Source organism: Pristiophorus japonicus, chromosome 16 (assembly GCF_044704955.1).
Source record: "Pristiophorus japonicus isolate sPriJap1 chromosome 16, sPriJap1.hap1, whole genome shotgun sequence".
In the NCBI taxonomy this organism is placed as follows: Eukaryota; Metazoa; Chordata; class Chondrichthyes; family Pristiophoridae; genus Pristiophorus; species Pristiophorus japonicus.
This window is the reverse complement of record NC_091992.1, coordinates 88,847,552-88,869,717: the sequence shown is the minus strand read 5'-3', so window position 1 is coordinate 88,869,717 and position 22,166 is coordinate 88,847,552. Positions and strand designations below refer to the sequence as shown.

At 42.3% G+C, this 22,166-nt stretch overlaps 2 protein-coding genes across 2 annotated transcripts in view; one reads left to right on the top strand and one right to left on the bottom strand.

Annotated features, from left to right (window-relative positions):
• The window catches only part of tmem220 (transmembrane protein 220), a 28,536-nt gene extending 26,813 nt beyond the window's left edge, over positions 1-1,723 (top strand). Inside the window, exon 6 of the mRNA XM_070857543.1 lies at positions 88-1,723. Within this exon, the coding sequence (XP_070713644.1) occupies positions 88-217 (130 nt within the window). The 3' untranslated portion in view covers positions 218-1,723. The remainder of the gene's footprint in view (positions 1-87) is intronic.
• On the bottom strand, positions 985-21,190 carry LOC139226646 (manganese-dependent ADP-ribose/CDP-alcohol diphosphatase-like). The gene is made up of 4 exons (XM_070857542.1): positions 20,953-21,190; positions 11,996-12,656; positions 7,848-7,970; positions 985-4,704 (listed from the first exon to the last, which is right to left on the bottom strand). Exons 2-4 carry the CDS (start codon positions 12,609-12,611, stop codon positions 4,409-4,411), a joined length of 1,035 nt encoding a protein of 344 aa, XP_070713643.1. The 5' UTR covers positions 12,612-12,656; positions 20,953-21,190; the 3' UTR covers positions 985-4,408.
• Positions 21,191-22,166: the final 976 nt, after the last annotated feature.

Here is a 22,166-nt window from a genome sequence, read left to right as displayed (position 1 = left end):
TACATTGAAAGTGCTTTATAGTACTATTCCATTGTGCAATCTCAGTTGGTGATGAATTTAATTGGATTTTGTTCTTATATTTTCCAGGTATCTTAGTGGTTACAGACTTTCCATTGCAGTTTTTATTACAGTCCTGCCATTCATAACATGGCTATATTACTACATCAATAAAGAGTTGCGAGCTGCTTGGCCAGACCACTGTAGGAACACTATTTAGGCCGGGTGTAAGCCAACAATGGGACCAGGAGAAAGGTCTCAGAATTAGACTGAGGTAGATTGATTTTATTTTTAAACTGAGCCTCCAGTTTTATTTGTTATTTAGAGCTGCGATCCCAGATAATTTGGGTTTGTGAAAGAAACCTACTTTGATTTCAAGCACAGCTTTCTGTTTACATAGCATAATTTCTGAAGAATTAACTTTTAAATAATATGATTTATATTAATTGTACAATGAAAGTGTCATTTTGTCATTTGAGTTAGAAGCCCTGCTCTAGGCCTTGAACATTTAATTTGGGTTGAAACATTTTCATAAATTAATGTTTGACATAGTGGGCAGCAATAAGTCTTAGAAGCTGAATATTTCTAACTGCAATCATAATACAAGAATTTTTAGGACCAGAAAAAGATTATTAGGCCGAACAAGCCCATCCCTTTTTGTCAGGTGCCATTGATCAAACAAAAAGGGGCAGGCCTACTGTGGCTGATGGACTTCCACTGCTCAAAAAATAAAGGGTATTTTTTTCTGCACAGCCTGGAGAGAAGTTAAGTACGTCGGTATTGTTATTGTGAAATTAGCTACTTTGAGTTAAGACAGCAGTTTTAAAACAACATACAATACATGGAAACTCTCTAATGGGGAAGCAACTCTTCACAAGCTTTGAGCTTAAATTACTTTGTTGATATTGTGACACAACATTGCTGCTGCACACAGCCTTGCTGGTTCCATGTTACTGCAGTTGCCAGATTCATATCAACACTTCTGGCTCATCAAATTTAATTCATATTGTAAATTATTCTATTCAGTTATTTGCACATTTTGAAAACATTTACTGTGCTACAGATGTGCGCACACCAGTGAGGTCCAAGGTTAGGCCTAGACCTACTCAAATGTAAACTAAACCAAAATGCATTTCACATTTCTGTTTGAACACATTGTTTTTGCATTGATTTCCAAAGATCAGAGTGCATTTTCCTTTGGTATTAACTTTACAAGAAATCATACGCCGAAGACAGAAATCATTTAAAAAAAAAAACAGAAATCAAATTGCAGAAAAAAAAGAGACAAATGTAAAAATAATTACCCACAAAGAGAAGGGAAAGAAATGACCTTCCAATCTAGTGAATAAAGGAGGAACTTGTACCAACGTAACACTTTATCTCATCCTTAAACATCCCAAAATGCTTCATGGCAAATAAGTTACTTTTTTGAGGAACAGTCACTATTATTAAGTGAGCAAGTGTGGCTGAGTTTGCCTGAGATTAGGCTCCACAGAAATAAACAAAATGATAAGTTTAAATGTTTGTGGTGATGTTGATTGAGGAAGGATTGTTAGGAGAATTCCTGCTCTCCTTCATATTGTGTCTGGAGATCCTTAACATTCACCTGAACTAGCAGACAGTACCTCTTCCCAAATAAAACCTATATACTTTATTATATGTAAACCTTGTTCTCATAATTCCTCGCAATTGCATTTGTAATTATTATATAGACTGAAGGATTCCTTGTTGAATACATTGTTATAATAAAGAAATCTATATTTGTATGAAACATTGTGTATCTCCGTATTTAGGGGACGGTACAAGGTAAGATTAAAAATGTCACTTTTGGAAAGGATTTTTTTAACCTCTTTATGGTGCGCAATAATGTTTTTCCCATATTCTTGGGTAAACGGGTAGAGATTTAAGACTTGAGGAGTTTAGAAGTACTTCTCTTTTTCTGTGGCAGAGCATTCAAGGGAAGTATTATACCTTGGGTAATGCTTTAGGGGCTGAGATTCTGCTCCTGTGCCCCAGCTTCTCAATGGGGATGTGCCTTCAGCTGCTGTATAAGGTTATGCAAGGGCTTGGCATGGATGAGAAATGAATGGAACAGACACACACTTCGCAGAAGCAAACTTTGGGCCATCGTCGCAATATGTGGTACTGTTGGGTAATCCAAATCACTAAGTGAGCTATTGTCTTTTGCACCTAGTTCCACCTCTTGCCAGTAGTGTGCACAATGGTGCATTAATGTCCTCTGCGAAGGGTGCCAAATTAGGTAGGCCTCCTTGCACCCACCTTGTGCAGCTTCATTTAACCATCTCGCAAATGAGGTGAGGTGCTTTACTATTCGGTCACTTTGCCTCCACATTGGGTTTCCTTGTACTTTGTTGATGCCAGTTACTTATTGCCCCACCCCCACCTCAGGTTTGGCCAAGATCAGCATTAATTTTGAAGCTTGTTGAATATTTGTTTCCGTTTACAGACACTTTTCTAAGTGTACACATCCCTTTAATTTGGATCTGCTGGTGAGAGTTTCCACTTGCCCCATTGTGATTGCTCCCTGCACCAGGACAAAACGGAACAGTTACTTATGAAAGCAGCAAATCTGCTGCTGGAAAATATGAGATAGTTGGCTCATTGCTGCACTTGGAATTCCAGGGCCCTGATTACCACTCTATTCTGATGCACAAGCCTTTCACTGCCTGCATTTACACTGGATTCACCTTCTCTTCCACTGTAGGGTGGGGGGGGGGGGCCATCTTTTCTCTCATTGTAGGGGGTGGGCACCCTATCATTGCAAACGCATCTTCTATCGGCCCTTTTTCAAATGGGGGGGCAGTAGTTCATTAGTAGCAATTCAGTTGCCAGTCCAAAATTTTGAGTGGTGATCCATGTTATTGGCTACTTTTCAATTTGAATTTGCTCATTATCCATCTCAATCTTATAATGGTTGTTACTAAACAAACAATGGCCTAACGTTAGGAAAAGCATAGACGTATCACTGTACTGCAGAATAAAGTAAATTACCACATGAAAAACAAAATGAATATATGTATTACCAGGGATGAGCAGTGAGAGCTTTGCACGTTTTGTTTGGAGTATCTCCCCCACCCCCCAATTCTATCTTCAACAAATATACATTGATAAAAGGTTTGCTTTTAATGTTTTTACTTCAGTTGCTCCATTTAGGTTGCCTTATCTCTGGATCTCTTTGGTTATTGAAACGTATAAGATTATGAGGGGGCTTGACCGGGTAGATGCAGAGAGGATGTTCCCCCGAGAACTAGGGAACATAGTTTCAGAATAAGGGGTCGCCCATTTAAGACAGAGATGAGGAAGAATTTCTTCTCTGAGGGTCGTGAATCTGTTGAATTCTCTACCCCAGAGAGCTGTGGAGGCTGGGTCATTGAAAATATATTTAAGACAGGGATAGACAGATTTTTGAACGATAAGGGAGTCGAGGGTTATGGGGAGCGGGCAGGGAAGTGGAATTGAGGCCAAGAGCAGATCAGCCATAATCTTATTGAATGGCTTAGCAGGCTCGAGAGGCCAATTGGCCGACTCCAGCTTGTATTTCTTATGCAGACCAGATCTGTATATCAAGCGTGGTCATAATTGTGAATCAGCCTGAGAGCTGATTGGGAGTCACCTGCCAAGTGGAAACCTTGTGATCATTTTAAACAATATTTTAAGATTTCTAGGAAAAGGAAAGAAAGAACTTGCATTTTTATGTGGTGCCTTTCGTAAAACTCTGGACCAATGAAGCACTTTTGAAATATGGTCACTGTTTTAATATGGGAAACACGGCAGCAAGTTTGCGCACAACATGATTCCACAAACAGCAATCCGATAATGACCAGATCGTTATTAGTGATGTTGCTTCAGGGCTAAATAGTGGCCAGGACACTGGAAGAACTTTCCTACTCTTCAAATAGTGCCATGGGATCTTTTACATCCACCTGAAAAGGCAGACGGTTCCTTGGTTTAACATCTCATCTGTAAGGTAGCACTTTCAGCAGTGCAGCACTGGTACCGTACTGGTTTGTCGGCCTAGATTGTATGCTGAAGTTTGTGGAGTGGGACTTGAATCCACAACCTTTTGGATCAGTGGTGAGAGTACTATCACTAAGCCCAGGCTGAACTAAGAGGGCAAGAAACCTGAAAAATGTGGGACAAAATTTGAATATGAAGAATGCAAGGTCAGAAGTTGCATACTTATTCTTTCCTAATTGTTTACATGATCTTGAAATAAAGACACAGATTCTGACACGCAACAGACCGTGTCGGACTTGCATGATCTGAGAAGTTATTCTCTATCTTCTATGATAGGTCCTAATCTAATGTTGATCACACCTATCACTTTTCACATACATTCATATGGTACAGACTATTAACATGTATACAATGTATCAATATATAGAGTGATTTAGATTTTCCTGTAGTGTAGAACCCTGTCCTGAATCCTGCCTCTTCCCTTTAAAATCATTCTGTCATCGTATACGTAGATCGTGCCAAACGCATCGCTCTCTGGTGACGTTTCGATCAGACCTTCAAAAGTAAGATGGTGAATTCCATGATTGTCCAAATAGTAGCCACCATCGTGATCATGTCCTGCCATAAAACACACTACACTAGTGTGCGCGTGTAATACTGAGAGGATCTCATCATAGTTCCAGGCAACACCTTGTGAGTTTGTAGAACACGGATGGATTGGAACATGAGCTGCAATAAGACAAAAGTGTTACTTGTCTGTTATGTACAAAATTGTCAGCAGTAAAATCCAGACAATTTACACTTTATGATGTTGGATCAGATAGTTACGGCTTCAAACATCACACATACAAGCTGATGTGAAACATACTGCTGGTTTGAGTGGGTAGTAATTTTCAGGACGTGTCTGCATGCGTTGGTGGAGCATATAGACCCCCGTATGAAAAGCAATCCCAATGCTTTTGCCAACAATCTACAAAATATCTCCGAGGTTTTGTTTGCCTCAAGGATCCAATATAAATTAAACATACATTTAATGGGGCTATACTTGATTATAATCAAATAGTTATTTTCACCCTGACAAATTGTTAAATATAGGACCACATAGAAATGACATTCTACAATGGATAACGTACTATTGTAAAGAACAATATATGATAAAAATGTACAATGCTATTAGAGGCCAATTGTAGTCTTTGTTCAATTAGGTGGAAATCAGTGCCACCCGATTCTGGCTCAGTTGGTTTGCTGCTCAGTTCTCTAACTAGGCGCCAAGTGGAAAATCGCATCCACAGAGCTTCATTACTACATGCAAGTTGCATGTGCGCTCACCGGCAGGATACCAAGTGTCCAGGGTTGTAGAGAACAGATCAGGCAGGAGTTAATTTAAAGGCTAAAAAAATGGAAGGTTAAGGGGTCAAAATTGCCCTGCTGGAGGGCGATAACCCTCTAGGTCCGGGACTTCTGGCGCAGAAGTCCCGTCCCCACTGCAGAATTGCCCTTACTGCCCCTCAAAGGAAGTAGAGCGCTACTATGGTGCTGAAGGAAGCACTATGCGGATGTTCCATGTAGCACTGACTGCTTCAACGCCCGTCCCCTTCGATTAACGGGGCAGGCCGTTGTGCACTCTGCATGGCCGCTGATGGCCTCCACTCGGCCACCATGACCGCGTGCGGCTCAGCCTGCAGCCTGGCACCCAAGACGGAATGCCGGGCAGCACAACGGCGGCCCGGAACATGCTAGGGCCGCCATCATTGAGCCGACCCAAGAGTCGGCAGACAAAAAATAGAGATGGTGGCCTGGGGCGCTCCTTCCCTTTAATGAGCAGATGTCCCACGAAGCTGGCGTTGACAGCCGCTCACACCAGCCTCACTGCCTGCGGGCCAGTTTCCCCCACAGGGCATTCAGGGGTCGGCGCAACATGGTGAAGGGTTGCCGCTCACTTCATCGATGGTTCCGGGCAGCCACCCCCCCCCCCCCTCCCTTGCAAACTCCCGAGCAATTTCCTGGTAGGTGGCAGCACACCTGTCCCCCAGGAAAAAAATGTCTTGCGCCCCCCCGAAGGCACTAACGGGGCTATTAAAAGGGGAAATTTTGCCCCCTAAGGGTTTTTTGGTCCATTTCTGTTTTTGTAATTCAAATCATCGCTCTCTGCTGTCACTTGGACTCTTACAAGGCCTTGTGCCAATTGTTCTTACAGTAACATTGACAACAAAAATGTAATAGTGTCAATTCTACAATCTACAAACTTCTAAAGAGGAAGCGTTTTATCACCTAAGCATTACTGGTTTTCTTATGTCCTGCTGTTTTTGATCGAGGTAAACTTTCACCTTCCACCTAAGATGTCTCAATTAAATACAAATCAGGAATCTACATCAAAATAATTAACTCCTGCTGTTGGGTAGATCATCACAGTTCAAGTGGACAATCACCCAGCAGCACAATTAGACTTATTACCAAACTTGGTTGTAGCTGGAGAGCGCATTTTGAACTATACAACCATTGAGTAAAGTACTGCTGGTCTGTCAGTAGTAGTGGTTGTAGTTAGAAAATTTCAAGGTGATGAATTAAATGCATCAACAAGAAGCTTATAAAAATCTATTTTCTTACAACATTGGATCCAATGGTCTGGATTCACCTAGTGACAGCACTATGGGGCCAATGATGCAATGCCGACCTACACAGTAGTGACTGTGCCTGCCCTCAGTAAACTGACATCCCATAATGTGAGGTCAGCTCTTTAACGTAACTTTATGATACTCCCATCACGTAGCCCGATGTGCTGGGGTGGGGGGGACACTTTAGGTGACAGCAGCCAGTTAAGGGTTGTTGAGCATTGGGAGTATGTTCTGGCATAAGTGGAGGGGGCCATGGGCTCCACTGGACAAAGGATTCCTTTTTTCACCGTGGCTTCCCTTTCAGTTTTCGATCCAAGTATGTACTGTGTAGCTGTAAGATTCTCAGGTTCTCCAGGTGCATTATGGAAATGCTCCCTCATTTTTTTTCCCTCTGAGCCTGTATGTGTACAGGCCCTTTAATGCCAGACATCATGGGAACATGGCAGGCCACAGGCTTCTACACCCGACAAGCTTTGGCGCTTTAGGAGACCACCATTGCTTTATTGGTCCCTGAGTTTTAGGCCTTGCTCTTTTGAAGATCATAGGGGTGGGGTGTGGGGGTGTAGTGATTAATAATGTTCCACAAGTTATTACTGAACACCAGAAATGACTCATTTCAGAAAAATAAAAACGCAACAAGCAGAACAAAAATTTTAAGTTCTAAGTGTGCTAGTGCACGTCATACCTAACATATTTAAAACGTACCTTGTAAGAGAGAAAATAAAGTTAGCAAAACCACGATGATTTCAGTAGTTAAGTGTCACAAAAGTTCTAAACAAGTAGGAGAAAATTTCCTCTGCATGCTGTGTGTAGCAAGATCATAACCTTATTTACAAAGAATGTGTTTACAATTTCATTACATGCAGGAGATTGCCACCCCCCCACTCCCCCCCACTCCCCCCTCCCTCACAGTGATATCAGAAAACTGATAACCTGGGAAAGCTGGAAATGTATGTTGGGAATGACGAGCCCAATCCCAATGTATGTGTCAGTGAAAGGGGATAATCAAATAGCTTTGAACTGTTGGGGGAAAAAAACGTTTGTACCCAAGTTGTTCACCATTAAATACCATGCAATATTCCTACTGACAATATTTAATTTGAACCACAGCTTTGATTAAGATGCTGTACAAACAGATACTGATGTGTGTGTTTATTCCGATCAAGTCTATAATATTGTATTATTAATAGTCTTGTACACATATATTCTAAAATGTAAGCATTGTGCTTATATATATTTTGCTAAACCATCACTTACCGGCAACTGTAACCTTCTCCAGGTTATTATCAGAGAAAGTTAGTACTTTGTTTAACCATTCCAATTGCTCCTGACTGAAACCTCCATTGAATGCCACAAAGCGTTTATCCAGCCCAGCGAGTCCTGTTAATTAAATATTTTAGAACTTTTCAATTATCAAGTCGTAACGATTTTAAACATTTGAAAACACTGCAAACATTTTTAAAATGCTACTAGGAAACATACAACAACTCAATATCTTTTATTTTTTTTTAATATCTTGGTCCTTCCCCAATTTTTACACATTTGGCCACATGAAGTCATTAAGCATGGTGCTGCAAAAGCCATCGTTATTTCATTGAAATTCCAAAAGCGTTGGTCCCTCTTCAATATTTCTGAGACCGAACTTGAAAAAGACATTGGGCCAAAATTACAAGGCCTCCCATACTCACACTCTGGCAGAACTGAGCCAAAAGGTCCGAAAAATAGCCCAAGACTCCAATATGCCATATATTGCTTTTCGTCTTAGCAATTTACCAACAAACGCACAAAAAAAACAGATTTGCATTTATATAGCGCCTTTCACGACCACTGGACGTCGCAAAACGCTTTACAGCTAATGAAGTACTTTTGAAGTGCAGTCACTTGTAATGTAGGAAACACGGCAGCCAATTTGCGCACAGCAAGCTCCCACAAACAGCAATGTGATAACGACTAGCTAATCTGTTTTAGTGATGTTGATTGGGAGATAAATATTGACTGGGATAACTCCCCTGCTCTTCTTCAAAATAGTGCCATAGGATCTTTTACGGCCACCCGAGAGAGCAGACCGGGCCTCAGTTTAACGTCTCTTCCAAAAGACGCCACCTCTGACAGTGCAGCACTCCCTTGGTACTGCACTGGAACATCAGCCTAGTTTTTTTTTTGCACAAGTCTCTGGAGTGGGACTTGAACTCACATCCTTCTGACTCAGAGATTAAAGTACACATGCATATGGTGTATGAACATGCCCTGTATCCATAACTCATTTTTTATTCACTAATAAGAAATGCAATTAGCCACTTCTGGATTCCCAATGAGCTATAAATGGCTAGCATATTGGACAACATTGCTGTATAACAATAATCTAATTAATAGCAGAATAGATTCAGAAGGAGAAGATCCTGCCTGACCAACCTCCTTGACCTCTGAAAAATTGACATCCCAAATGAAGCAGCCATATAAGAACATAAGAAATAGAAACAGGAGTAGGCCATACGGCCCCTTGAGCCTGCTCCACCATTCAATAAGATCATGGCTGATCATGGACTCAGCTCCACTTCCCTGCCCGCTCCCTATAATCCCTTATCGTTTAAGAAACTTTCTATTTCTATCTTAAATTTATCCAATGTCCCAGTTTCTATACCTCTCTGAGGCAGCGAATTCCACAGATTTACAACCCTCAGAAGAAATTTCTCCTCATCTCGGTTTTAAATGGGCAGCCCCTTATTCTAAGATTATGCCCTCGAGTTCTAGTCTCCCCCGTTAGTGGAAACATCCTCTCTGCATCCACCTTGTCAAGCCCCCTCATAATCTTATACATTTTGATAAGATCACCTCTCATTCTTCTGAATTCAAATGAGTAGAGGCCCAACCTACTCAACCTTTCCTCATAAGTCAACCCCCCCTTCGCCGGAATCAACCTAGTGAACCTTCTCTGAACTGCCTCCAAAGCAAGTATATCCTTTTGTAAATATGGAAACCAAAACTGCGCGCAGTATTCCAGGTGTGGCCTCACTAATACCCTATATAGCTGTAGCAAGACTTCCCTGCTTTTATACTCCATCCCCTTTGCAATAAAGGCCAAGATACCATTGGCCTTCCTGATCACTTGCTGTACTTGCATACTATCCTTTTGTGTTTCATGCATAAGTACCCCCAGGTCCCGCTGTACTGCGCAATTTTTCTCCATTTAAATAATAACTTAATCTTTGATTTTTTTCTGCCAAAGTGCATGACCTCACACTTTCCAACATTATACTCCATCTGCCAAATTTTTGCCCACTCACTTAGCCTGTCTATGTCCTTTTGCAGATTTTTGTGTGTCCTCCTCACACATTGCTTTTCCTCTCATCTTTGTATCATCAGCAAACTTGGCTACATTACACTCGGTCCCTTCTTCCAAGTCATTAATATAGATTGTAAATAGTTGGGGTCTCAGCACTAATCCCTGCAGCACCCCACTAGTTAGTGGTTGCCAACCAGAGAATGAACCATTTATCCTGTCCCAGTACAATTTAGCTTCGAAAGGATTTGTTCCACACAAGAGACTATTACAATTCCATACAAGAAGAATTAATTAAACTAAAAGTTGTGAAGATTAAGGGTAAACTATGGGAATGGATGAGAAACTGGCAGAAGGATAGGCAGTAACAAATATCTGCTAGAGTAGTTATGTCATAATGGAGGGGGTGCGGGGTGGGGAGGGGTTGATATTGAGTGGGGTGACTGCTGGGACCAAAACTAATTCCAACTGACAGAAATTACCTGGATTTAGAAACCCAATGCAATGCAAAGTTGTCAAATTTGCAGATGAGACTAAACTAGGGAGAGGGGGAGAGGAATCAGAGGCAGCTCAGAAATTACAGAATGAGTTGGACAAGATATGCAAGTTAGCAGAAAAATGGCAGATGGAGTTGAATGCAGACAAATGCAAAGTGCTAGATGTAAGAAAGAAAAATAGTTGACATGCATAGTCCATGAATGATGTTGAAATAAATAAGGATGAAAATGAAAAAGACCTAGTAGAGTTGACACCAAACTCCAATGCAGAACAACAAACAACTAAGCCAATAGGATGTTGAACTACAGCCAAAACAGTAAAATATAAGCCAGAGGGGATAGTGATCAAACTGGACAATGCTCTGGTCAGACTGCACCCTGAATAATGCATTGTGGTCACCAAGAAACAAGGGAAACATTCAAACATTGAAGATACTGAAAAGAAGAGCCACAAGATTGATCCCTAGTGCCAGAGATCTGAGTTATGAGGAAATGCTGGAGAGACTTGGGCTTTTCATCCTAGAATGAAGGTGTCTGAGAGATGACCTGATAGTGTTATATAAAATTGTTAAGTGTATAGCAATGGTTACCCATGAATATTACAACTGCAGGAACAGAACTAGGGGACAAAGGTTTAAGTTGGTAAAAGGTAATTTTAGGACTGATATCAGGAAATGCTTCTTCACACAAAGAGTGAGCAACACATAGAATAGACTCTGAGATAGAGTAGTGGAGGGAAATAAACCTCTGGAAAAATGTAAAAAGCAACTGGATGCTGTAGTGAAGGAAAATGTTAAAATCTCTCTGGCTAGATGTATTAAGATGAATGGCCATCCTTATCGATAATTATCATGTGATCTTGACCGGAACTCTGCTCACATCTGTAAGCACACAGTCAGAATTTCTCCTGGATCTGACCATCTAAATTGTGCCCAAGCAGTATTGACAACATACTGATACTGCAAATGGACAGTTGCGCACAATCTGAAATCAGTGTGAAAATTAACTACATGCTAAAAAGGACAGAGTCCAACCAACAGACCAAAATTAACCTATAAAATACTTAGATGATTCTATAAAAAATAAAACTCAACATTGGAACTATGCCCCATGATCCCCCAAAATGTCTGCGCTCCTCTAATTCTGCTCTCTTGAGCATTCCTGATTATAATCACTCAATCATTGGTGGCCGTGCCTTCGGTTGCCTGGGCCCCAATCTCTGGAACTCCCTGCCCAAGCCTCTCTGCCTTGCTTTTCTTCTTCTTCAAGATGCTCCTTAAAACATACCTCTTTGACCAAGCTTTTGGTCACCTGCGCTAATTTCTACTTATGCGGCTCGATGACAAATTGTTTGTCTCATAATACTCCTGTGAAGCACCTTGGGACGTTTCACTACATTAAAGGCGCTATATAAATACAAGTTGTTGTTGCTGTTAAGAAAAATGCATGAAACATAAGACATGATCGCTGGGAAATTAAAAAAAGAGCAAAAGAAAGCTGGTGTTGCTTTCAATAATTCATTCCAGAATTATAAAATAACATTCATGAGTAAACCAAAATTGATAGTTTAATATTGGAAACCAAAAAATAAAGTTACACCCCTGTATATAGATGAAACCTTAAATTACCTTTTGAGCTATTAAGATCTTCATTTTTGTTGTATGACTTCAGTATCTCCATTGACGCACAGTGTTTCTTGCTGGAATATTTCCTTCCCAGAATGCTGAGATCGTATGTGTCAGTTATTATGAATCGAAACTTAGGAAAAGGGCTAAAATGGTAACCATAAAATACCTCAGATTCATCAGGGTCGAAGTCTGTCTTAATGCTGCAACTGTCCATACTTTCGGAGGTTATGTCATTTCCCAGGTGCTTGCTATTGAGAGCCGATTTAAATAAACACTCCCTGTCAAAATTATACAATTCGTGGTTTCCCCAGATATGGTGCACTGGAGACGTACAGTTTGCAAATTCATTTATTACTGTTTGAAGCGCATATTCTGATGACTTCAGCTGTGAATTGCATCCATCAATGATGTCGCCAAGCTGCAGAATAAACTTGGGTGTGGTGGGTTCTTCATTCCATCCCTTGACAGCATTGCGCAGCAGATGAAGGCTGTTCCTATAATAACGCCTCTTTGTGTGTGTGTCATTGTAACCATTATCTGCATTGGCATATTGAATGTCTGTTATGACGCCAAAAGTTAAATCCAGTTGTTTACTCTCATTTGCTTCAGTCGCCATTCTTTCAAAAGTTTAAATTCCACATACCTTGCCAGTTGCCACCATCTGAAAAATATAAAACTTAGGTTTGAAAATTACTCAGTTCTGATTTAAGTTTGTTTAATCATTATTGTTAAGTTCATACCACCCGACAATGTTATATTGGTGATCTACAGATCTACAGATAATCTATTGCTTTGATACCAGAGCCATATTTGCAAAGCACTTCCCTCGATCTTGAGACTCAGATCCATAATGCTGCTCCATGTGGCCAAACTCACTCCTTTTCAAGAGGTTTTCCTATGTCATTTGATAAGATGACACACAAGACATTTTATTATGAAAGTTGAGACACAGGGCATTAACAGGAATGTAACCACATGTACAGAGGAATGGTTGGGGAATACAAAGCACAGATCACGTTAAAGGATGTTTCTGGGATTGCAGGATATAGGTAGTATTGTACCACAGGTATTTGTGCCACAACTTTTCTTTCATTTATATGAATAAATCTGGACATAAGTACAAGAGGAGTCCATTATTAAAGAAGCCGTAGCAGGACATCTGGAAAAGCAAAATTCGGTCAGGCAGAGTCAGCATGGATTTATGAAGGGGAAGTCATGTTTGACAAATTTGCTAGAATTCTTTTAGGATGTAACAAACAGAGTGGATAAAGGGGAACCAGTGGATGTGGTGTATTTGGACTTCCAGGAGGCATTTGACAAGGTGCTACATGAAAGGTTACTGCACAAGATAAAGGTTCATGGGGTTGGGGGTAATATATTAGCATGGATAGAGGATTGGCTAACGAACAGAAAACAGAAAGGCGGGATAAATGGTTCATTCTCGGGTTGGCAACCAGTAACCAGTGGGATGCAGGGATCAGTGCTGGGACCCCAACTATTTACAATCTATATTAACAACTTAGAAGAAGGGGCTGAGTGTAACATTGCCAAGTTTGCAGACGATACAAAGATGGGAGGAAAAGCAATGTGTGAGGAGTACACAAAAAAATCTGCAAAAGGACATAGACAGGCTAAGTGAGTGGGCAAAAATTTGGCAGATGGAGTATAATGTTGGCAGAAAAAAAACAAAGAGCAAATTCTTATTTAAATGGAGAAAGATTGCAAAGTGCTGCAGTACAGTGGGACCTGGGGGTACTTGTGCATGAAACACAAAAGAGTGGTATGCAGGTACAACAAATGATCAGGAAGGCCAATGGAATTTTGGCCTTTATTGCAAAGGGGATAGAGTATAAAAGCAGGGAAGTCTTGCTACAGTTGTACAGGGTATTGGCGAGGCCACACCTGGAATACTGCGTGCAGTTTTGGTTTCCATATTTATGAAAGAATATACTTGCTTTGGAGGCAGTTCAGAGAAGATTCACAAGGCTGATTCCGGAGATGAAGGGCTTGACTTATGAAGAAAGGTTGAGTAGGTTGGGCCTCTACTCATTGGAATTCAGAAGAATAAGAGGTGATCTTATCGAAACGTATGATTATGAGGGGGCTTGACAAGGCGGATAGAAACAGAAAATAGGTGCAGGAGTAGGCCATTCGGCCCTTCGAGCCTGCACCACCATTCGATAAGATCATGGCTGATCATTCACCTCAGTACCCCTTTCCTGCTTTCTCTCCATACCCCTTGATTCCCTTAGCCATAAGGTCCATATCTAACTCCCTCTTGAATATATCGAATGAACTGGCATCAACTACTCTCTGCGGTAGGAGATTCCACAGGTTAACAACTCTCTGAGTGAAGAAGTTTCTCCTCATCTCAGTTCTAAATGGCCTACCCATTATCCTAAGACTGTGTCCCCTGGTTCTGGACTTCCCCAACATCGGGAACAATCTACCCGCATCTAACCTGTCCCGTCCTGTCAGAATCTTGTATGTTTCTATGAGATCCCCTCTCATCCTTCTAAAGTCCAATGTATAAAGGCCCAGTTGATCCAGTCTCTCCTCATATGTCAGTCCAGCCATCCCGGGAATCAGTCTGGTGAACCTTCGCTGCACTCCCTCAATAGCAAGAATGTCGTTTCTCAGATTAGGAGACCAAAACTGAACACAATATTCCAGGTGAGGCCTCACCAAGGCCCTGTACAACTGCAGTATGACATCCCTGCTCCTATACTCAAATCCCCTAGCTATGAAGGCCAACATACCACTTGCCTTCTTTACTGCCTGCTATTCCTGTATGCCAACTTTCAGTGACTGATGAACCATGATACCCAGGTCTCGTTGCACCTCCCCTTTTCCGAATCTGCCACCATTCAAATAATATTCTGTTTTTGCCCCCAAAGTGGATAACCTCACATTTATCCACATTATACTGCACCTGCCATGCATTTGCCCACTCACCTAACCTGTCTAAGTCACCCTGCAGCCTCTTAGCATCCTCCTCACAGCTCACACCACCACCGAGTTTAGTGTCATTTGCAAACTTGGAGATATTACACTCAATTCCTTCATCCAAATCATTGATGTATATTGTAAAGAGCTGGGGTCCCAACACTGAGCCCTGCGGCACTCCACTAGTCACTGCCTGCCATTCTGAAAAGGACCCATTTATCCCGACTCCGCTTCCTATCTGCCAACCAGTTCTCTATCCACGTCAGGATATTACCCCTAATATCATGTGCTTTGATTTTGCACAACAAAGTGGGAACTTGTCAAAAGCCTTTTGAAAGTCCAAATACACCACATCTACTGGTTCTCCCTTGTCCACTCTATTAGTTACATCCTCAAAAAATTCCAGAGGATTTGTCAAGCATGATTTCCCTTTCATAAATCTGTGCTGACTTGGACCGATCCTCTCACTGCTTTCCAAATGCGCTGCTTTTTCATCCTTAATAATTGATTCCAACATTTTCCCCACCACTGATGTCAGATAACTGGTCTATAATTACCCGCTTTCTCTATCCCTCTCTTTTTAAAAAGTGATGTTACATTAGCTACCCTCCAGTCCATAGGAACTGATCCCAAGTTGATAGACTGTTGGAAAATGATCACCAATGCATCCACTATTTCTATGGCCACTTCCTTAAGTACTCTGGGATGCAGACTATCAGGCCCCGGGGATTTATCGGCCTTCAATCCCATCAATTTCCCTAACACAATTTCCCACCTAATAAGGATATCCTTCGGTTCCTCCTTCTCACCCTCGGTCCCCTCGTACTTCCGGAAGGTTATTTGTGTCTTCCTTCATGAAGACAGAACTAAAGTATTTGTTCAATTGGTCTGCCATTTCTTTGTTCCCCATTATAAATTCACCTGAATCCGACTGCAAGGGACCTATGATTGTCTTCACTAATCTTTTTCTCTTCACATATCTATAGAAGCTTTTGCAGTCAGTTTTTATGTTCCCGGCAAGCTTCTTCTCGTACTCTAGTTTCCCCCTCTTAATTAAACCCTTTGTCCTCCTCTGCTGAATTCTAAATTTCTCCCAGTCCTCAGGTCTGCTGCTTTTTCTGGCCAATTTATATGCCTCTTCCTTGGATTTAACACTATCCTTAATTTCCCTTGTTAGCCACGGTTGAGCCATCTTCCCCATTTTATTTTTACCCCAGACAGGGATGTACAATTGCTGGAGTTCATCCATGTGATCTTTAAATGTTTGCCATTGCCGATCCACCGTCAACCTTTTAAGTATCATTTGCCAATCTATTCTAGCCAATTCACGCCTCAAACTATCGAAGTTACCTTTCCTTTTGTTCAGGACCTTAATTTCTGAATTAACTGTGTCACTCTCCATCCTAATAAAAATTCTACCATATTATGGTCACTCTTCCCCAAGGGGTCTCGCACAACAAGATTGCTAATGAGTCCTTTCTCATTACACATCACCCAGTCTAGGATGGCCAACTCCCTGGTTGGTTCCTCGACATATTGGTCTAGAAAACCATCCCTAATACACTCCAGGAAATCCTCCTCCACCGCATTGCTACCAGTTTGGTTAGCCCAATCAATATGTAGATTAAAGTCACCCATGATAACTGCTGTAACTTTATTGCACGCATCCCTAATTTCTTGTTTGATGCTGTCCCCAACCTTACTACTACTGTTTGGTGGTCTGTACACAACTCTCACTAGCGTTTTCTGCCCCTTGGTATTCTGCAGCTCCACCCATACCGATTCCACATCATCCAAGCTAATGTCCTTTCTTACTATTGCATTAATTTTCTCCTTAACCAGCAATTCCACCCCGCATCCTTTTCCTTTCTGTCTATCCTTCGTAAATGTTGAATACCCCTGGATGTTGAGTTCCCAGCCTTGGTAACCCCGGAGTCATGTCTCCATGATGCCAATTACATCATCCCATTAACTACTATCTGCGCAGCTAATTCGTCCACCTTATTCCGAATACTCCTCGATGAGGCACAGAGCCGTCAGGCTTGTTTTTCTAACATACTTTGCCCCTTTAGAGTTTTGCTGTAATGTGGCCCTTTTTGCCTTTTGCTTTAGGTTTCTCTGCTCTCCACTTTTACTTTTCTTCTTTCTATCTTTTGCTTTTGCCCCCATTCTACTTCTCTCTGTCTCCCTACATAGATTCCCATCCCCCTGCCATATTAGTTTAACTCCTCCCCAACAGCACTAACAAACACTCCCCCTTGGACATTAGTTACGGTCCTGCCCAGGTGCAGAACCTCCGGTTTGTACTGGTCCCACCTCCCCCAGAACTGGTTCCAATGTCCCAGGAATTTGAATCCCTCCCTGCTGTACCACTCCTCAAGCCACGTATTCATCTGAGCTATCCTGCGATTCCTACTCTGACTTCCTCCCTAAATTCGTCTTGTAGGACCTCACCCCTTTTTTTTAAACCTATATCGTTGGTACCTATATGCACCACGACAACTGGCTGTTCACCCTCCCTTTTCAGAATGCCCTGCACCCACTCCGAGACATCCTTGACCCTTGCACCAGGGAGGCAACATACCATCCTGGAGTCTCGGTTGCGGCCGCAGAAACGTCTATCTATTCCCCTTACAATTGAATCCCCTATCACTATAGCTCTCCCACTCTTTTTCCTGCCCTCCTGTGCAATAGAGCCACCCACGGTGCCATGAATTTGGCTAATGCTGCCCTCCCATGATGAGTCATCCCCCTCAACAGTACCCAAAGCGGTGTATCTGTTTTGCAGGGGGATGACCGCAGGGGACCCCTGCACTACCTTCCTTGCATTGCTCATCCATTCCCTATGTGACCGTGTACCCTTTTCCTGCGGTAAGACCAACTCACTAAACATGCTATTCACGTCATTCTCAGCATTGTGCATGCTCCAGAGTGAATACACCCGCAGCTCCAGCACCGCAATGCGGTCCGAGAAGAACTGCAGCCAGATACACTTCCTGCATATGTAGTCATCAGGGAGACTGGAAGTGCCCCCGACTTCCCACATAGTACATAACACGTGTCCGAGCTCTCCTGCCATGACTTAACCCCTAGATAAACTTAATTAGGCAACATCAATGCTAAAAGATCACTTACCGATAGAGAAAAGAAAAAGAAAAGCTACTTACCAATCACCAGCCAATCACTTACCCCCTTGGCTGTGACGTTATCTTTCGATTTCTTTTTTGCCTTTTCACCCTGCTGCAGCTGCTCCAGCTGGCCTCTCCGATCTCCTTCTGGGCCTTTTGTAGGCCTCTGACGTCCCCAGACTCCCTGCTGCTCCCTGGATGCAGAGAGGATGTTTCCACTGATAGGGGTGACTAGAACTTGGGCATAATCTTAGAAAAAGGGGCCGCCCATTTAAAGCTGAGATGAAGAGAAATTTCTTCTCTGAGGGTTGTGCTTCAGAGAGCTGTGGAAGCTGGGACATTGACTAAATTTAAGACAGAAACAGACAGTTTCTTAAACGATAAGGGAATAAGGGGTTATGGAGAGCGGGCAGGGAAGTGGACCTGAGTCCATGATTGGATCAGCCATGATCGTATTAAATGGCGGAGCAGGCTCGAGGGGCTGTATGGTCTATTCCTGCTCCTTTTTCTTATGTTCTTATGATATTGAGGTTTGTTTAAGATACCAAATTAGAGGGCATGGCAAACTGTAGCAGAGAATGCAGAAGGTTGCATTAATGTTGCCTTATTAGATGAATTCATATTTGAAGACCATGATCTAGTGGTATCTGAAGTTTGAGATACAGCCAATTAATGAGTGCATGGACCTAAACGTTATAGGCCAATTTCCTTCTTCAGCACCTAGGTATGAGAGATTGGTGGGCGGCAGCCTGCTTTGCAACTTTGGGCACAAGCTGCCTATGGTTTTTAAAAAAAAATTTAATGGTGTAAAACCGTGAACTACTTGTGCCCAGATTTGTGATAAATGCTACTGCCCTCTCCATGCTGTTAGGTCTGTCTATTGTAAAAGACAATTCGCCCAAATAGGTGACTCGAGGACCCGTGTTATGGCACCTGTGTCATCCAGCAAGAGTTTGGTCATCTCGATCCATAGGCTTACTTACATAAAATGCTGCAGTCCCAATACTCCTCTCCCTGCATAAAATACTGCACTCCCAGCACAGCTACAACCCTGACATCTACTCAACAAAGTGGAAAACTGCCCAGGTATGTCCTGTCCACAAAAAGCAGGACAAATCAAATGGGGCCAATTACCCTGCCAACAGTCTACTCTTAATCATCAGCAAAGTAGTGGAAGGTGTCATCTACTGTGCTAGCAAGCAATACTTACTCACCAATAACCTGCACACCAGTGCTCAGTTTGTCTTCTGCTAGGACCATTCAGCTTCAGACCTCATTACAGCCTTGGTCCAAACATTGACGAAAGAGCTGAATTCCAGAGGTGAGGTGAGAGTGTGCCCTTGAGCAGGCAGCATTTGACCGAGTGTGGCATCAAGGACCCCTAGTAAAATTTAAGTCAATAGGAATAATTGGTAAAATTTTCCACTGGCTAGAGTCATACCTAGCACAAAGGAAGATGGTTGTGGTTGTTGGTGGCCAATCATCTCAGCCCCAGGACATCGCTGAAGGAGTTCCTCAGGGCAGTGTCCTAGGCAGAACCATCTTCAGTTGCTTCATCAAAGACCTTCCCTCCATCATAAGGTCAGAAGTGGGGATGTTTGCTGATGACTGCAGTGTTCAATTCCATTCGCAACTACTCAGATAATGAAACAGCCCAAGCCTGCATGCAGTAAGACCTGAAAAATATTCAGACTTGGACTGATAAGTGGCAAGTAATATTTGCGGCACACAAGTGCCAGGCAATAACCATCTCCAACAAGTGAAAGTCTCACCACTGCCCCTTATCATTCAATGAAATTACACCTACCACCAACAACCTGGGGTTCAGCATTGACCAGAAACTTAACTGGACCAGTCACATAAATGCTGTGGCTACAAGAGCAGGTCAGAGGCTGGGTATTCTGTGGCATGTGCCTCACCTCCTGACCCCAAAGCCTTTCCACCATCTGCAAGGCACAAATCAGGAGTGTGATGAAATACTCCCAACTTCCTTGGATGAGTGCAGCTCCAACAACACTCAAGAGGCTTGACACCATCCAGGACAAAACAGCCCGCTTGATTGGCACCCAATCTATCACCTTAAACATCGACTCCCTCCACCACTGGTACACCGATGCTGCAGTGTGTACCATCTACAAGATGCACTGCAGCAACTCATCAAGGCTTTTTCGACAGCACCTCCCAAACACACGACCTCTACCACCTAGAAGGACAAGGGCAGCAGGCTCATCGGAACATCACCACCTCCAAGTCACACACCATCCTGACTTGGAAATATATCGTCGATCCTTCATCGTCGCTGGGTCAAAATCCTGGATATCCCTCCCGAACAGCACTGTGGGAGAACCTTCACCACACAGACTGCAGCGGTTCAAGGCGGCGGCTCACCACCATCTTCTCAAGGGCAATTAGGGATGGGCAATAAATGCTGGCTTTGCCAGCAACACCCATATACTGTGAATGAATATTAAAAAAAACTCTCAATGCTGCGCTTCCTACATAAAATACTGCACTCTAGGACCACTTCATCCTGTGAAGTGCTTTGAATAACATCGACGTGATAAGGCGCTATATAAATTCAAAAATATTGTTATACTGCTTCGTTTTTTAGTCGTACAGCGCAGTCTTAATTTAAACAAACCTGTGTGTTTCATTGAGAACAAGGAAATGTGACTGTAGATTTACAAGCATTAAATGCTCTTTGCGAACGGCTGAACTGTACCTGCTGCAGAATGACTTAGTGTATGTAGGAGAGATAACTGGCGCTCCGATAACAGCACTTCGCAATCTCTAACGGGAACAGTAATTCCACTGTCGAAATCTACATCAACAAAGTGCTCCACGCAAGGTTAGAGAAATTCACAGAGATCCGATAGTACTAACCCAGACAGGGAGCTGACCATGCCACCTCATAGACACAGTATTAGGTCCATCATTTCCATTGATTCTACTGCAGCGATCTTACGAGGGAAGCCCATGTACATCATTTCCGCCAGCTGGACAAATTGCAACAAACTGGGATCCTTCAAATGTGTTTCATTTCCTGATGGGAAAGGATTGTTGGTAATGCCGTAACTACATCATCTAAAAGTCAAATTCAATTTGGAGCAATTTACCGACACTGTTTGATTTCAGATTAAATATGTAAATTACATTTTAAGGATGATAATTTACATTTAATGCATACCTACCAACCTACAAAAGCCCAAAAGGGGATGACCAACAGCTTCAAAAAAAATGAGCCATGTTCACCAAAAAATTGACTTAAAAAAAAACTGTGTAAAGACCTGCTTGAAAGTGAATAAGTTAAATTAATCTTTAGTACATTGCATTTCAAAACTTTAATTGTCCTGTTAGGATCTCATTCCACAGTTTAGCTTGTTTTCTGTGAAAACCGAAACCCAGTGGCCTCATTAAAAATTTCAAGAGCATATATGGTGACTCTAAAGTGTCCTTTATACAGCCCATTGTGCCGGACACTGAATGGTGGGAGGCTTTTCGATGTGGTTTCAGTGTCAAAGCTTCTAATGTAAATTGTAGCTTATAATTGAGCCAAGGTGCAGCATGGATGTGAACGGTAAGCATTCAAAAGACCATATTATTATTTTTGATTGGGCAAAAAATATAAAAGAGAATCAGGTTATGAGAAAATACTTTGACAGGCAAGCTTGGAATAGGAAAGTTTTGGGCAGCCTTATCTTGGCCTACCATCTTCATTCCACTTTTAGAACAAACTTCTCTGGGTTGGTGACAGGGTAGATGCAGAGAAGATGTTTCCCCTCGTGGGGGAATCTAGAACTAGGGGGCATGGTTTCAGAATAAGGGGTCGCCCATTTAAAACAGCAATGAGGAGGAATTTCTTCTCAGAGGGCCGTGAATCTTTGGAATTCTCTGCCCCAGCCAACTGTGGAGGCTGGGCCATTGAATGTATTTAAGGTGGAAATAGACATATTATTGAATGATAAGGGAGTCAAGGGTTATGGGGAGCAGGCAGGGAAGTGGAGTTGAGGCCAAGATCAGATCAGATCAGCCCAGCCATGACCTTATTGAATGGTGGAGCAGGCTTGAGGGCATACACCTGCTCCTATTTAATATGT

What these genes read in the sequence shown, in the direction of transcription:
- LOC139226646 (XM_070857542.1), bottom strand. Translation starts at nt 12,611, where the DNA reads ATGGCGACTGAAGCAAATGAGAGTAAACAACTGGATTTAACTTTTGGC. An exon ending in AGATCTTAATAGCTCAAAAG is followed by an intron (nt 7,971 to 11,995) that starts GTAATTTAAGGT and finishes TTTAATTAACAG; the next exon opens with GACTCGCTGGGCTGGATAAA. An exon ending in GGAGAAGGTTACAGTTGCCG is followed by an intron (nt 4,705 to 7,847) that starts GTAAGTGATGGT and finishes GTCTTATTGCAG; the next exon opens with CTCATGTTCCAATCCATCCG.